The 15283-nt window shown below is 38.4% G+C and overlaps 1 protein-coding gene across 2 annotated transcripts in view; it reads right to left on the bottom strand.

Annotated features, from left to right (window-relative positions):
* Positions 1-1030: 1030 nt before the first annotated feature.
* Positions 1031-15283, bottom strand: part of LOC107776854 (N-terminal acetyltransferase B complex auxiliary subunit NAA25) — a 51635-nt gene continuing 37382 nt past the window's right edge. Inside the window, exons 17-18 of one of the 2 annotated variants that reach the window (XM_075222908.1) lie at positions 3122-3385; positions 1031-2047 (exon numbers count right to left, since the gene is read on the bottom strand). In XM_075222908.1, the coding sequence (XP_075079009.1) occupies positions 1343-2047; positions 3122-3385 (969 nt within the window). In that variant the 3' untranslated portion in view covers positions 1031-1342. The remainder of the gene's footprint in view (positions 2048-3121; positions 3386-15283) is intronic. The other variant, XM_075222909.1, reaches the window with a different exon arrangement.

Below are 15283 nucleotides of genomic sequence, written 5' to 3'. Positions count from 1 at the left end.
ATAGGCGTCATCACAACCGGATCAGTTTGGGGATCGTGACATCAACGCAATGTCAATCAATTTTTTTCATCTTCATTTCCTTCTCTGTTGAGATTTGAGAATCTTGCAATATTGGTATTTACATATTTTGTTCTACAGTATTAATTTAAGAAAAACACATTTCAAAAACAATTAAATAAAAGGATATATTACTGTTTACCTTTAAAAACGAATAATAATTGAATTTATACGCGGTTTTAAAGATATGTGAATTAATTCAATACAAGTGATCAATGACGTTACATTAAGCAAATAAAAGACGTAATGAATGGTCAAACTAATGATAAGAGTAAGTCCGAGCTCGGTTAGTGGCTTAACAAGGAATCTGCCTTCGGTTCCGAACTTGCACTAATGAAAGAACTTATAAAAAACAAGAACTTTGAATAACTTTTAAGAACAGAAGTATATTGCCTTAGTAGGCATGTTACAATGTGTGATGAATAATCAGCTTCCCCTTTATATAGTAGGAGAGTTTTATCCTACGTACAATTTTAAAAAAGGTAAAAATCCTTCTGCTCGCTAATCACTGATCTACCACTGATACGGCCGAGATTCACACCGTAGTATCCGGTTGGGCACGGATATCACAGCCCTTTGTTAATCACGTGCAGTCGTTTGGCAATGCCTTCCGAGGTCTCATTATTCGAATCAGGTTCGACATGATCTCTTGGCTCCGAGGGCAGGTGTTTTGTTCAAGCTTTGATACGGGCAGCTCCCGACTTCGATCTCGACTACACACAGTTAAGTCCTTTCTTCGTTCGCCGAAAAATCAGGATGCTCATTATCTCCGATTTTACCCGTATACAATTACAAAGGGTAATTAGTCAAATTACATGTAAACAGAATTGTCACAAAAAATTTAAAATAAGGAAAATAGGCGTAATATCATAAAACACGAGAGGGCAGTATGGTGGAGTGAATCGTGAGGGAGGTCCTATGATATTATCCCTTTTTTTTTCCTTTTTCCAAGAACTAAGAGACCAGAATCAATAGGTAACAGCAATATACAAAAAAATCTCTATTTCAAATATTACAAGCCGGCAAAACGAATGAGAAACTCGGAAAATGAATTTCATGTTTATTCTATATAGTTGAGCAGAACCGAAACCTGGAAGGAAAATTTTGAACGGAATACAACTTTATGCAACATTGAGTGAGATACCAGCCTGGTGCTTGTCCCTGTTACATCTGACCACTATTAAAACTGAAGAAAATTTGGTGAAAAAACAGTGCCTAGAGAAGCAAAAATATCACTCGGAACAATCAGTCCTCACAACACACAGAGAATTCACTATTTCTCCACCTATAAATGAGCTTTCAACGCCTGTAATGATTTGATTTTTGAATCACAAATTTTCAGGAAATTAGATAATGCAGTGCGCTGACTACAAATGATTTTTCTAGAAATAACGGTTGCACTCCAGGACTGCAATGCTCGAGTGATCCGATCCCCAAAATCCACATCACTTGTCGAGGAAGTTAAAGATTCAAGAACTCGGTAGACCTTCCCGGGTCCCTCCTCTTTATCTTCTAGGAGTGATGAAAGTATGCTTTCCGATTTGTAATCGTCTGACTTGATAATTTGTTGGTTAAGCCATTGCCTGACCAGCTCTATAGTCTCGCATACAGACAGAATCGACTCTTGTAATTCTTGAGACAGCTGAACGTTAAAGTTCTCTGCAGGTCCTCCTTTCTTTTTTCTCTTTCCTGAAGGCACTAACGATCTGGCACAAGACTGAATCACCAGTATATGCCAAGCTATAGGTTCTGTCACTAAAAGCACCAGATTAGGAAGATCACATCCAGGTGAGGATTCCAGTGGTCCCATTGATCCGACTTTATCCAGGATATATTTCTTCAATATTGAATTCACAATTAGCCATGTACCATGCCTATTTGAATCTCCATCTACTTCATGAGAATAAAGATTCCAAGCATTTAAAAACACAAGAAAGTTCATCCAATCAATCAGATTGCAGCTCCATGCCTGTATTGAAGTAGCAAAAATCTATAAAAACTTAGTTCATCACAAAACTGACAGCTTGACAGTTGACACCAGACAGAAATATACTTGTAAGTGCAAGATAGTTTTGAGCTGCATTGAAGAGTTAATTGTTAAATCCTTCAAGCACTACATAATGATTCTCTTAGAATTGATATATTTAGTTCTTTTCTCTTATACTTCAACTGTACATCTGGAACAATATGCAAATTCTCATGCATTCATTGCAACTTTGAATTACAAAGGGTTCAGCAACCTAAATCCACAAACTTTGCTTCGTGTAACAGGACGCTTCTCTCTCACAAATTTGATCACCTTGAGTAAACTAATTACCCACATGCAGCGCTAAGCATAGCTAAAAATCAGGTTGAATATGATCTACATCTAGGTGTTTTTCATGGTCCATATAAAACTGCAACATAATACCAGCTTTAAGTGAGATTTATCCTCAGAATTTAAGTTTGAATTCTCAAGTATTAGAGTCTAATTCAGTTTCTCTGCCTTGATGCTCCCAAGAGCATACACCGAAGACATACTTCAAAACAACTAAATTTCTGGTTTACTCCAATCCTCAATCAAGCATAATGCAAATTATCTTTCTAACATCTACCATGAAAATACCTGAAAAATAAAATGTTAAAGATGCATATGATATAGGACTAAAATTCTAGCTTTTGTTCGTCATAAAATGAAAATATTGTTCCTAAAAGTAAAAGTATCACCAAAATAAATAACAAAGGTTATTCAATGCCCAAGAGACGCTTTGAAATCTCGCTAGTTGTAACTTCTGAAAATTTAATTTGACGAATGCAGAAATGCAATTTGTCCATTTCTTAAGTGACATGCCCGAATTCTATTGTTTAACCTGTACAGTTAAGAATTCCACGTCTCCTTAAAAATTATCCCAGCCATTACAACAAATGTGGGAGAGATGCAAAATAACAAAATTCACCATAATTGCTCGATAAGCATGCATGTAAATATAAAAATTAAAGCAAGAAACAATAAATGAAAAGTACTCCACATGCTAAAAAAGTATAGCTTTGGAAGCATCCACAGTACGAAGAGAGAAGAATTTACCTCTGAGTCCTTAAGGCCACTCGAAATATCAAAAGCCAGCCCTACAGCATCCTGGAAGGAGAATCCCAAGATATTGGCATACCGGTCGAGTAACAATCTCAGCTCTGATGATAGTTTAGGGTCAAAGACCACACCATTTGCTTCAACACTTTCCTTGAAAGATGATGAAGCACATTGAATAGACAGATACACCATTCGTGGTAAAAGGGATCTCTTCTCAATTGTTTTAACCACTTTAGCTTGAGACTGTTTGATTTGATCATGCTACAACGAAAGAGTACAACAATAATAAAGTGAGAAATTTCCTTCCGCAAGCTTAGGTTCTACATGAATTTCATACATAGAAATTATCAAAACCATTAATAATAAGAAAATTGAAAAGGACATAGTCTCAGACTAAGTTGCTCCGACACGGCAGCTTAGGTGCCGCACTCGTGTCGACACGACACTAGTATGGGTGTGGGTGTGGGGATCCGTACCGGATCTGGTCAAACAATTTTGGGTACTTTGACCACGACGAATGGAAAAATTTGAGACGAGATACAATTTGATTCTCGGAAACAGAACCAAAAGTAGGGTAAATTTGAAGAAAATAGCATACCTTAGCTAGGAAATCAATCATTTACTTATCTACGACCATGAAAATTGTTATAGAATGAACCTAGACATTTTACACAATGAACATAGACTATTTCTTAGTAGTGTACATAACCCATATATAGATAGCAGATTTGTAGGAATCTCTTTTATTTCTTTCCTTAGTTAGTACCTGATGTACATGTATATATATGTATCACTACATGGAATAACATACCAATTTGATTCTTCCATATCTTGTTAATTACATGGTATCGGAGCCACATTTATGGCTTCGCCGGAGTTGACCAAAACTTTCAGGTAGAACGTGAGGTGCGTGTGTGGTCCATTCTCTGTCCAGCTTTGTTCTCCGAGATCAGCTTGATTATTTTCGATCGATTGATGGTTATCCTCTGATAACAGAAGCTTATTTTCGTGAAGAACAGACTCGGACAAGGTTGTATTACATCAATTTAGGTCAGGTTTGAGTTCTTCAACTGTTTGGTTTGTTTTTGGATACTGAAGTAGTCGTGGAACAATATTTTTGCATCTGATTGCTTGTTTTGTGAATTGGTATTTGTTGGGTCTTCCTTGTAAGACGCTTTATTACAATTTGAGACTTGATATTATCTGTTGGGTCTTCCCTTATCAAAAACTTTGTTGGTCTCTGATTATATTTGATTTTGGGGACAAATTTGTTTGGTTCTCTGATTTGGTTGAGTGGATTATTGGAGTGGAGTTCTGTTAAATAGATTGTTGACTTCGTGTTTACCAGAGATCTGTTTTAGTATCTTTTAGCTTTGGGGACCTCTGTTAATTTAATCGGTTTGTTATTCAAAGGAAAACATGATGGTAAAGAATAATAATGCAACAACTCCTAGTCCAGCAATCTTGGTTTCGGATGAGTTTCTAAAGTTCCTTCAAAATCATAAATCAGTTAAGGAATCTTCTTCAGTTACTGCCTTTGTTGGGTCAGATAAAACATGTCTTATCACCTCTTCCAATAAATGGGTGATCGATCCAGGTGCCACAAATCACATGACAGGTAATCCAAATATTTTTTCTAGCTTTCGCTCACATAAAGCACCCTCTCCAATTACTGTAGCTGATGGATCAACTTGTAACAGTGTTGGATCTGGGACTGTTAAACCAACTTCCTCTATTACCCTGTCATCTGTATTAAGTCTACCAAACTTGGCCTTTAACTTGATTTCTGTTAGTAAAATCACTAAAGACCTTAATTGTTCTGTTGCATTCTTTCCAGATCATTGTTTGTTTCCAGATCTTACAACAAAACAGGTTATTGGTAAAGAATATTTATCTGGTGATCTCTACATCCTTGATGAATGGGAGTCACGGTCTATTGCATGCTCTAGTGTTGTGTCTCCCTTTGAAGCACATTGTCGATTGGGACACCCCTTTCTACCTTTGTTGAAGAAGCTTTGTCCTCAGTTTCAGAATATTTCTTCATTGGATTGTGAGTCATGTCAATTTGCAAAACACTATCGCATCTCGTTAAGTCCAAGGGTTAATAAACGAGTTGAGTCAGCTTTTGAGTTAGTTCATTCTGATATTTGGGGACCATGTCCCGTTGTTTCCAAAACTGGGTATAAGTATTTTGTCATCTTTGTAGATAATTTTTCTCGAATGACTTGGATTTACTTTATGAAGAACCGCTCTGAAGTGTTTTTCTGCCTTCTGTGCTGAAGTCAAAACTCAATTTAACGCTTTGATGCGTATTCTAAGGAGTGATAATGCTAAAGAATACATGTCAGAGTTATTTCAGTCGTACATGAGACAACATGGTATACTACATCAGTCTTCATGTGTTGATACACCCCCTCAAAATGGAGTTGCTGAGACGAAGAATAGGCATCTACTTGAGACAACTCGGGCACTTTTGTTCCAAATGAAGGTTCCTAAACAGTTCTGGGCTGATGCGGTCTCTATGGCTTGTTTTCTGATTAATCGCATGTCGTCTACTGTGCTTGGTGGTAATGTGCCTCACAGTATCCTTTTTCCAAACAAGGCATTATTTCCGGTGGAATCTAAGGTATTTGGAAGCACATGTTATGTTCGAAATGTTCGACTATCTGTTACCAAGATGGATCCCAAGGTACTAAAGTGTGTTTTCCTTGGCTATTCTCGCCTTCAGAAGGGGTATCGGTGTTATTCTACTGAACTTGGCAAATATTTGGTATCAATTGATGTGGTACTTTCAGATACTACACCATTCATCTATGCACCTCCCATTTCTACAAGTCAGGGGGAGGAAGAAGAGTGGCTAGTATATCAGGCTACTCGTACTTTGACAGAACAACGAGATGATGTTCCTCCATCTCCTAGTTCTATCGAGCACCAATCCATTATTCTGCCTTCAGCACCTGCTCCAACTGTGTTAGCAAGACCGCCAATTGCTCAAGTTTACTCGCGGAGGCAACAGACGAATGATACATGTTCCGCACCAATTCCTTCGTCATCAGTTCCTTCATCATCAGATTTGCCTCCACCCGACCCTCAAGAAGACCTTGACCTTCCAATTGCTCTTCGCAAAGGTATACGTACTTGCAAATCCACATATTCTATTGCTAATTTTGTTTCCTACGACCACTTGTCTCCTGCATCTAGATCTTTGATTATGTCTCTAGACTCTGTTTCTATACCCAAAACGGTGAAGGAAGCTTTGAATCATCCTGGATGGTCTGAAGCAATGCTTAAAGAAATACATGCCTTAGAGAAAAACCACACTTGGGATTTAGTGGATTTACCCCGTGGAAAGAAAGCAGTGGGATGCAAGTGGGTCTTCACGGTTAAAGTTAATCCTGATGGCTCTGTGGCGAGACTTAAGGACAGACTTGTGGCTAAGGGGTATGCTCAGACTTATGGGGTGGATTATTCAGACACCTTCTCTCCGGTTGCCAAACTTACTTCTGTCCGCTTGTTCATTTCTCCAGCTGCTTCTGGGAATTGGCCTTTGCATAAATTGGATATTAAGAATGTTTTTCTTCATGATGATCTCCATGAAGAGGTATATATGGAGCAACCACCTGGTTTTGTTACTCAGGGGGAGTATGGCAAGGTCTGCCATTTGAAGAAATCTTTATATGGCTTGAAGCAGAGTCCCCGGGCTTGGTTTGGTAAATTTAGTGAAGCAGTTCAAGAATTTGGACTGAAAAAGAGCAAATGTGATCATTCTGTCTTCTACAAGCAATCAACAGCTGAATCTATTCTCCTTGTTGTATATGTGGATGGCATTGTAATCACAGGGAGTGATTATGTAGGAATCTCTTCTCTCAAGTCTTTCTCACATACTAAGTTTCATACAAAAGACTTGGGACAACTGAAATACTTCTTGGGAGTAGAAATAACTAGAAGCAAGAAGGGAATTTTTCTATCTCAGAGAAAGTATATTCTTGACTTACTAGCAAAAATTGGTAAGCTGGCTGCCAAGCCTTGCAGTACTCCAATGGTTCCTAATTTGCATCTTATGAAAGATGATGGCGATCCATTTAATGATCCAGATAGATACAGGAGGTTAGTTGGGAGATTAAACTATCTTACTGTGACTCGTCCAGATATTGCTTTTGCAGTGAGTATGGTTAGTCAGTTCATGTCCGCGCCCACAGTTAAACATTGGGAGGCTTTGGAGCAGATCCTATGTTACTTAAAAGGAGCTCTTGGACTTGGCATATTATACAGCAATCACGGTCATTCTCGCATTGATTGTTTTGCCGATGCAAATTGGGCTGGATCCAAGATTGATAGAAGATCTACTACTGGTTACTGTGTATTTGTTGGTGGAAACTTGGTATCATGGAGAAGTAAGAAACAAAATGTTGTATCTAGGTCCAGTGCAGAATCCGAGTATGGAGCTATGGCACAATCAACATGTGAGATAATGTGGATACATCACCTTTTAACTGAAATTGGGTTGAAGTATCCTACTCCATCAAAACTCTGGTGTGATAATTAAGTTGCACTCCATATTGCCTCAAATCCAGTGTATCATGAAAGAACCAAACATATTGAAGTTGACTGTCATTTTATTCGTGAGAAGATTCAGGATAACTTCATTTCTACTGGCTACTTGAAGAAAGGAGAGCAGCTAGCTGATTTGTTCACTAAAGCATTGAATGGCACTCGAGTTGATTACCTTTGTAACAAGCTTGGGATGATCAATATATATGCTCCAGCTTGAGGGGGAGTGTTACAGAATGAACCTAGACACTTTACACAATGAGAATAGACTGTTTCTTAGTAGTGTACATAACCCACATATAGATAGCAGATTTGTAGGAATCTCTTTTATTTCTTTCCTTAGTTAGCACCTGATGTACATTATAAATTTGAAGAAAATAGCATACCTTATCTAAGAGATCAATCCTTTACTTATCTACAACGTGAGAATAAAAAAGAAATCCATACTTGACAAGCTATACGTAAGTGTTCCACAAAATTTCTCATAATTTAGAGATATTTTTATATATATATATTTTTGAATTATTTTTAGCCAGATCTCGCACTCGTATCCGTACTGGGATCCGTATTCCCTATTTTAAAATTTACATCTAGAAGGATCCGACCTCTAGATCCGCACCCGTGTCCGAGCAACTTAGATAGACAATGGAGTTTAGAAGTCTCAGAAGTCATGATACCTACCCGAATCTGGTTCCAATTACAATAGAACTGAAAACTTAATGAGACTGCTTCAGTGGTTGAACTATTGCCATGCTATTTCAACTGTAACTGACAAAGCAAAATCCAATTATACATGCTATAAATTTAAGTCAATGCATGTGCAACACTCTCCATATCAGCTGCAAACAGCCAAACACAAACAAACTCCGGGACCATTAAAAGAAAATTCAACCCTCAGCAACAATAATGTAGCTGGGCTTGGTGGTGCATTCTGAAATAGCAATGGAGACTGGATTGTGGGATTCCACAAAGCAAGCCAAGCAATTTCTCCTACACATGCATAGTTGATGGCATTGCTAGAAGGATTAAAAATTGCTAAAGAAATGAACTTCCTAAATCTGGAAATTGAAACTGACTATACGGATGTCATCAAGCTTATATATGAGGATAGCTATAACTTCTCTAACATTGTTTCTGAACGCAGATGGTTAATGCACCAATTGAAGTTCCCACACCTGAAGCATAATTTCAGGGAAGGAAATGAGGTGGCACATATGCTGGCCATGGAAGCTATCAAGAGCCCACCCTCTACAAAGTGTTTTTACCATGCATGTCCACCCTATTTTGTTGAACAAGAAGTGATCAAGAACAAGCATGGTGTTTGTAATAGTTTTAAGAATATTTCTACTAGTGTTTGTAACTATTTGGCAACTATGGGCAATAGTAATGCCCTAAAAACATCTACTATGTCTATGTAGTTTTTTGCTTTAAGTAATATAATATATTCGTGTGTTGTGTTCAAAAAAAACTAGTAACCATAGCGAATAAAGGTGATATAATAGTCGAAGCGAAAGAAACGACATATAGTAAAAGTGTTGAAATTTTGTTGCTTTTAGTTACTGCAGTAACGTTTTTAGCAGAATAAGTTGCTTAGTTTTAGGATGAATTTCAATTATAAATTTTTATTAGATTGTTTAAGTTAGTTAAGATATTTTAGGTTTTTTGAATTTTAAATTATGTGAATTTTTTGTTCCTAATTGGCTATTTAAAATCTTGTTATGCTTAATGTTAGAATAGTTATGTAAATAGGAGTAAATAACCCTAATCTCATATGTATTAGGACTAAGACATGTTATGTATATATAGGGCTCATTGTATCATGTTTAACATATGAGAATAGTATCAATAATACTTTCTCCCGTGCATTCTCACATGGTATCAGAGCTTTAGTGAGAAACCTATCGTTGTGCATCATTCCAGCGACTTCCGGGAAGAAAGACCTCGTCGTCGTGCAATTTTCTAGCGACTTAGAAGGTTGCCCGTAATCACATCAATTTCTATCAGTGTTGTGCAAAATCCAACACTACCAAAATGTTCCCAAGAGAGATCGGACCAAACCCCAGAAAAAATCACCGAAAAATACTAGGGGTGTCAATGGATATTTAAAAACCGACTAAACTAACCGAACCGTACCGCACCGAACCGATTTTTAGGTTTTTTTAATAAAACCGTAGGCTTTTATATAAATCTACAATCGTACCGATAATTAGGGTAGGTTTTTTATTTTATGGAAATAAACCGAAAAAATACTGAATCGTACCGAATAAATTTACATATGAAAAATATATTTATATATTAAGTTCAAAAATAATAAAGTACTAAATTTTTCCTTGGGTCTTGGAATTATGAAAATGGTTACAAGCCAACAAGTAATTAAGATCAAAATCCTAATTCCCAATCCTATTATGCTACTCCTACTGAAACTAAATTATTTCCAGCATATTCACTAGCAAGACACAAAGTATTCTAACGAATTATGAGTAGCAAACTACAATGTATTGAATATGTTTCCTTTCGTATGATTTCTATTTATCTTTTTGAATATTTAATCTTCTATATACTTTATTCTTGAGTTCCAACTAGGTTAATATCTTTCTACTTGTGTGGTTTATCTTTTCTTTGTCTTTGCGTGGTTTCTTTTACGCAGCGGTAGAGTAGTTGATGAATTTATACTTTGGTCATCTTTCATGTTTTCATAATTCATCACCATTTAAATAGCAAAACTTTCTGGAGAGTTTTTCTAAGTCCTATAAAAATATGTATGTTATTGCATTCTACTTTTACTAGTGACCTTTATATGACATTTAACAAATATCGAAAATTAACCGAACCGTACCGATACCGAAGAGAAACCGACATGATTGGGACGGTTTCAAAAAGTTTAATTTTGGTTATACATAATAGAATAACCGAAATATGAGTATGGTATAAATTTTATAAAAGAACCGGCCGACCCGAACCATTGACACCCCTAGAAAATACTCACCCACGCGCCCCCATGCGCCTGTCGGAGATCTGCTTCCAGCGGCGCATCTGTCACACGCGTCGGCGCATGTGACCTCTTCCAGTCAGATTTTGAAAAAGTTTCTTCAGGACAGCTTGTTCTCCTCATAATTCCGAGCCTACCCATCTAGTTCAAACCAAATTCTGACCACTTTGAGTTTTTCCGACGACTACACTAATTTTTTCCAACAGCTACAGTAACTTTCCGGCAAAAACAGTGTCTCCTTCATCTGTTTCACCGAGTTTTCAATTGATTCTTTCTGTTATTTGGTGATAATTTTATAGACCTCACTTCAATCCAACGATGTCTTTGGGAGTCGATGTTTTCGGGTATAAAACCCCGGGTTCCGGCAGTTCCGGTGTTAAGATTACCTCAAAACCTTTAATGGGAAGTTCAAACTACTTAGCTTGGGCTTCGTCTGTCGAGTTGTGGTGTAAAGATCAAGGAGTTCAAGATCATTTAACAAAAAAGGCTAGCGAAGGTGATGAAAAGGCCAAAACACTTTGGGAGAAGGTCGATGCTCAATTATGTAGTATCATGTGGCGATCTATTGATTCCAAGTTGATGCCCTTGTTCCATCCATTCCAGACATGTTATTTAGTTTGGGAAAAGGCTCGTAATTTATACACTAATGACATATCTCGTTTCTATGATGTAATATCGTGAATGACAAGCTTGAAGAAACAGGAATTGGTTATGTGTACTTACTTGGGACAAGTACAGGCAGTCATGGAAGAATTTGAGACGTTGATGCCAGTTTCTGCTAGTATTGAAAAGCAACAAGAGCAACGACAGAAGATGTTTCTAGTTCTTACACTCACTGGACTCCCTAATGACCTTGATTCAGTACGTGACCAGATTTTGGCTAGTCCGACTATCCCCACAGTTGATGAATTATTCTCTCGATTACTTCGCCTTGCTGCACACCAAGTCACCCAGTGAGCTCATCATAGACACTTGACTCATCTGTCCTCGTATCCCAGTCAGTGGACAATCGGGTATCTCAAACTATGGAGAATAGACAAGAAGGAGGTCGTTTTGGAAGATCTAGACCCAAGTGCTCTTATTGTCGTAAGCTTGGACACACTTGTGATGTGTGTTATTCTTTATATGGTCGTCCACCCAAAAATGCTTATGTTGCTCAGACCAAGACTACAGGTAACCAGGGATTTTCTTTATCTAAAGGGGAGTATAATGAGTTCCTTCAGTATCGAGCAAGTAAGCAGACATCTCCACAAGTAGCCTCTGTTGCTCAGACTGATACTTCTGTTGCTGGTAATTCTTTTGCTTGTGTTTTCTAGTCTAGTACTTTTGGACAATGGGTTGTGGACTCAGCCGCTTCTGATCATATCTCTGGTAATAAATCACTTTTGTCAGATATTGTGTATTCACAGTCTCTTCCCACTGTTACTTTAGCCAATGGGTCTCAAACTAAAGCAAAAGGAGTTAGACAAGCGAATCCCCTCCCCTCTGTCACTCTAGATTCTGTTCTTTATGTCCTTGGCTGTCCTTTTAATCTTGCATCTGTTAGTTGTTTGACTCGTGCCCTCCATTGTGGTATATATTTTATTGATGATTCTTTTATTATGCAGGACCGCAGTACGGGACAGACGATTGGAACAGGAACTTGAATTAGAAGGCCTTTACTACCTTAACTCACTCAATTCCTCCAAGGCATGTCTAGTTACAAATCCTCCGGACCTAATTCACAGACGTTTAGGACATCCAAGCTTATCCAAGCTTCAGAAGATGGTGCCTAGTTTGTCTAGTTTATCTACATTAGAGTGTGAGTCATGTCAGCTCGGGAAACATACCCGAGCATCTTTTCCTCATAGTATTGAGAGTCATGCAGAGTCTGTTTTTTCTTTAGTTCATTCTGATATATGGGGTCCTAGTAGAGTCAGTTCAACCTTGGGATTTCGTTATTTTGTTAGTTTCATTGATGATCATTCAAGATGTACTTGGATTTTCTTAATGAAAGATCGTTCTGAGTTGTTTTCTATATTCCAGAATTTTTGTGCTGAAATTAAAAATCAATTTGGTGTTTCTATTCGCACTTTTCGCAGTGATAATGCCTTAGAATATTTATCCTCTCAATTTCAGTAGTTTATGACTTCTCAAGGAATTATTCATCAGACCTCTTGTCCTTATACCCCTCAGTAAAATGGGGTTGCAGAGAGAGAATAGGCACATCATTGAGACTGCTCGCACATTTCTCATTGAATCTCATGTTCCGTTGCGTTTTTTGGGCGATGCAGTTCTCATAGCTTGTTATTTGGTTAATCGAATGCATTTCTCTCCCATCCAGAATCAGATTCCATATGCAGTATTGTTTCCCATGTCACCCTTATACTCTGTTCCCCCTTGTGTTTTTGGGAGCACTTGTTTCGTTCATAACTTAGCCCCTAGGAAAGATAAATTAGCTCCTCGTGCTCTCAAGTGTGTCTTCCTTGGTTATTCTCGTGTTCAGAAGGGATATCGTTGTTACTCACTTGATCTTCGTAGGTACTTTATATCATCTAACGTCATATTTTTTGAGTCTAAACCTTTCTTTACCTCTTCTGACCATTCTGACCACCTTGATATATCTAAGGTCTTACCTATACCAACCTTTAAGGAGTTTACTATAGCTCCTCCTTCACATTCCGCCACAGAAGTTTTACCCATTCCAACCGTTGGGGAGTCCAATGTGGCTCCTCCTAGACTCCCCGCCATAGGAACACCACTCTTGACGTATCATTGTCGTCCGCACCTAGCATCAGGCTGTGCCCAGCTGATTCACGTCCTGCACCTGACCCTGCTCCTACTGCGGACTTGTCTCTTCCTAGTACACCGATTGCACTTCGAAAAGGTATACGGACCACCCTTAATACTAATCCCCATTATGTCGGTTTAAGTTATCATCGTTTGTTATCACCCTATTATGCTTTTATATCTTCTTTGTCCTCTGTTTCTATCCCTAAGTCTACAGGTGAAGCATTGTCTCATCCAGGATGGCGACAGGCTATGACTGACGAGATGTCGGCTTTACATACGAGTGGTACTTGGGAGATCGTTCCTCTTCCTTCAGGTAAATCTACTGTTGGTTGTCGCTGGGTATATGCAGTCAAGGTTGGTCCAGATGGCAAGATTGATCGCCTTAAGGCCCGTCTTGTTTCCAAGGGATATACTCAGATATTTGGGCTCATTTACAGTGATACTTTCTCTCCCGTGGCTAAGGCAGCATTAGTCCGCCTTTTTCTATCCATGGCTGTTGTTCGCCATTGGCCTCTCTATCAGCTGGACATTAAGAATGCCTTTTTACGCGGTGACCTTGAGGATGAAGTTTATATGGAGCAACCACCTGGGTTTGTTGCTTAGGGGGATTCTCGTGGCCTTGTATGTCGCTTGTGCCGGTCACTTTATGGTCTAAAGCAGTCTCCTCGAGCCTGGTTTGGTAAGTTCAGCAGAGTTATCCAGGAGTTTGGCATGACTCGGAGTGAAGCTGATCACTCTGTGTTTTATCGGCACTCTGCTTCGAGTCTCTATATTTATCTGGTGGTCTATATTGATGATATTGTTATTACCGGCAATGATCAGGATGGTATTACTAAATTGAAGCAACATCTCTCTCAACACTTTCAGACTAAGGACCTGGGCAAACTAAAGTATTTTCTGGGTATTGAGGTCGCTCAGTCTAGCTCAGGTATTGTGATCTCACAACGGAAGTATGCCTTAAATATTCTTGAGGAGACAAGAATGACAGGTTGTAGACTTGTTGACACTCCGATGGAACCGAATTCTAAACTTCTGCCAGGACAGGGGAAGCCTATTAGCGATCCTGCAAGATATAGGTAGTTGGTTGGTAAATTAAATTACCTTACAGTGACAAGACCTGACATTTCCTTCCATGTGAGTATTGTGAGTCAGTTTATGGATTCTCCGTGTGATAGTCATTGGGATGCAGTTATTCGCATTCTTCGGTATATAAAATCAGCTCCAGGCAAAGGTTTATTGTTTGAGGATCGAGGTCATGAGCAAATCATTGGATACTCAGATGCTGATTGGGCAAGATCACCTTCTGATAGACGTTCTACGTCTGGATATTAGGAGGAAATTTGGTGTCTTGGAAGAGCAAGAAACAGAATGTGGTTGCTCGGTCTAGTGCCGAAGTAGAATATCGAGCAATGGCTATGGCGACATGCGAGCTATTTTGGATCAAACAGTTGCTCAAGGAGTTGAAATTTGGTGAGATTAGTCAGATGGGACTTGTGTGTGATAATCAAGCTGCTCTTCATATTGCGTCAAATCCAGTGTTCCATGAGAGAACTAAACACATTGAGATTGACTGTAACTTTGTCAGAGAAAAGATACTCTCGGGAGATATTGCTACAAAGTTTGTGAAGTCGAATGATCAGCTTGCAGATATTTTCACCAAGTCCCTCACTGGTCTTCGTATTAACTACATATGTAACAAGCTCGGTACATATGATTTATATGCACCAACTTGAGGGGAGTGTTAGAATAATTATGTAAATAGTAGTAAATAACCCCAATCCCATATGTATTAGGAGTAGGACATGTTATTATATATATAGGGCTCATTGTATCATGTTTAACATATG

This window comes from Nicotiana tabacum, chromosome 10 (genome assembly GCF_000715075.1).
Source record: "Nicotiana tabacum cultivar K326 chromosome 10, ASM71507v2, whole genome shotgun sequence".
Taxonomy (NCBI): Eukaryota; Viridiplantae; Streptophyta; class Magnoliopsida; order Solanales; family Solanaceae; genus Nicotiana; species Nicotiana tabacum.
The sequence above is the reverse complement of the archived record's forward strand: the minus strand, read 5'-3'. Positions and strand labels throughout refer to the sequence as shown.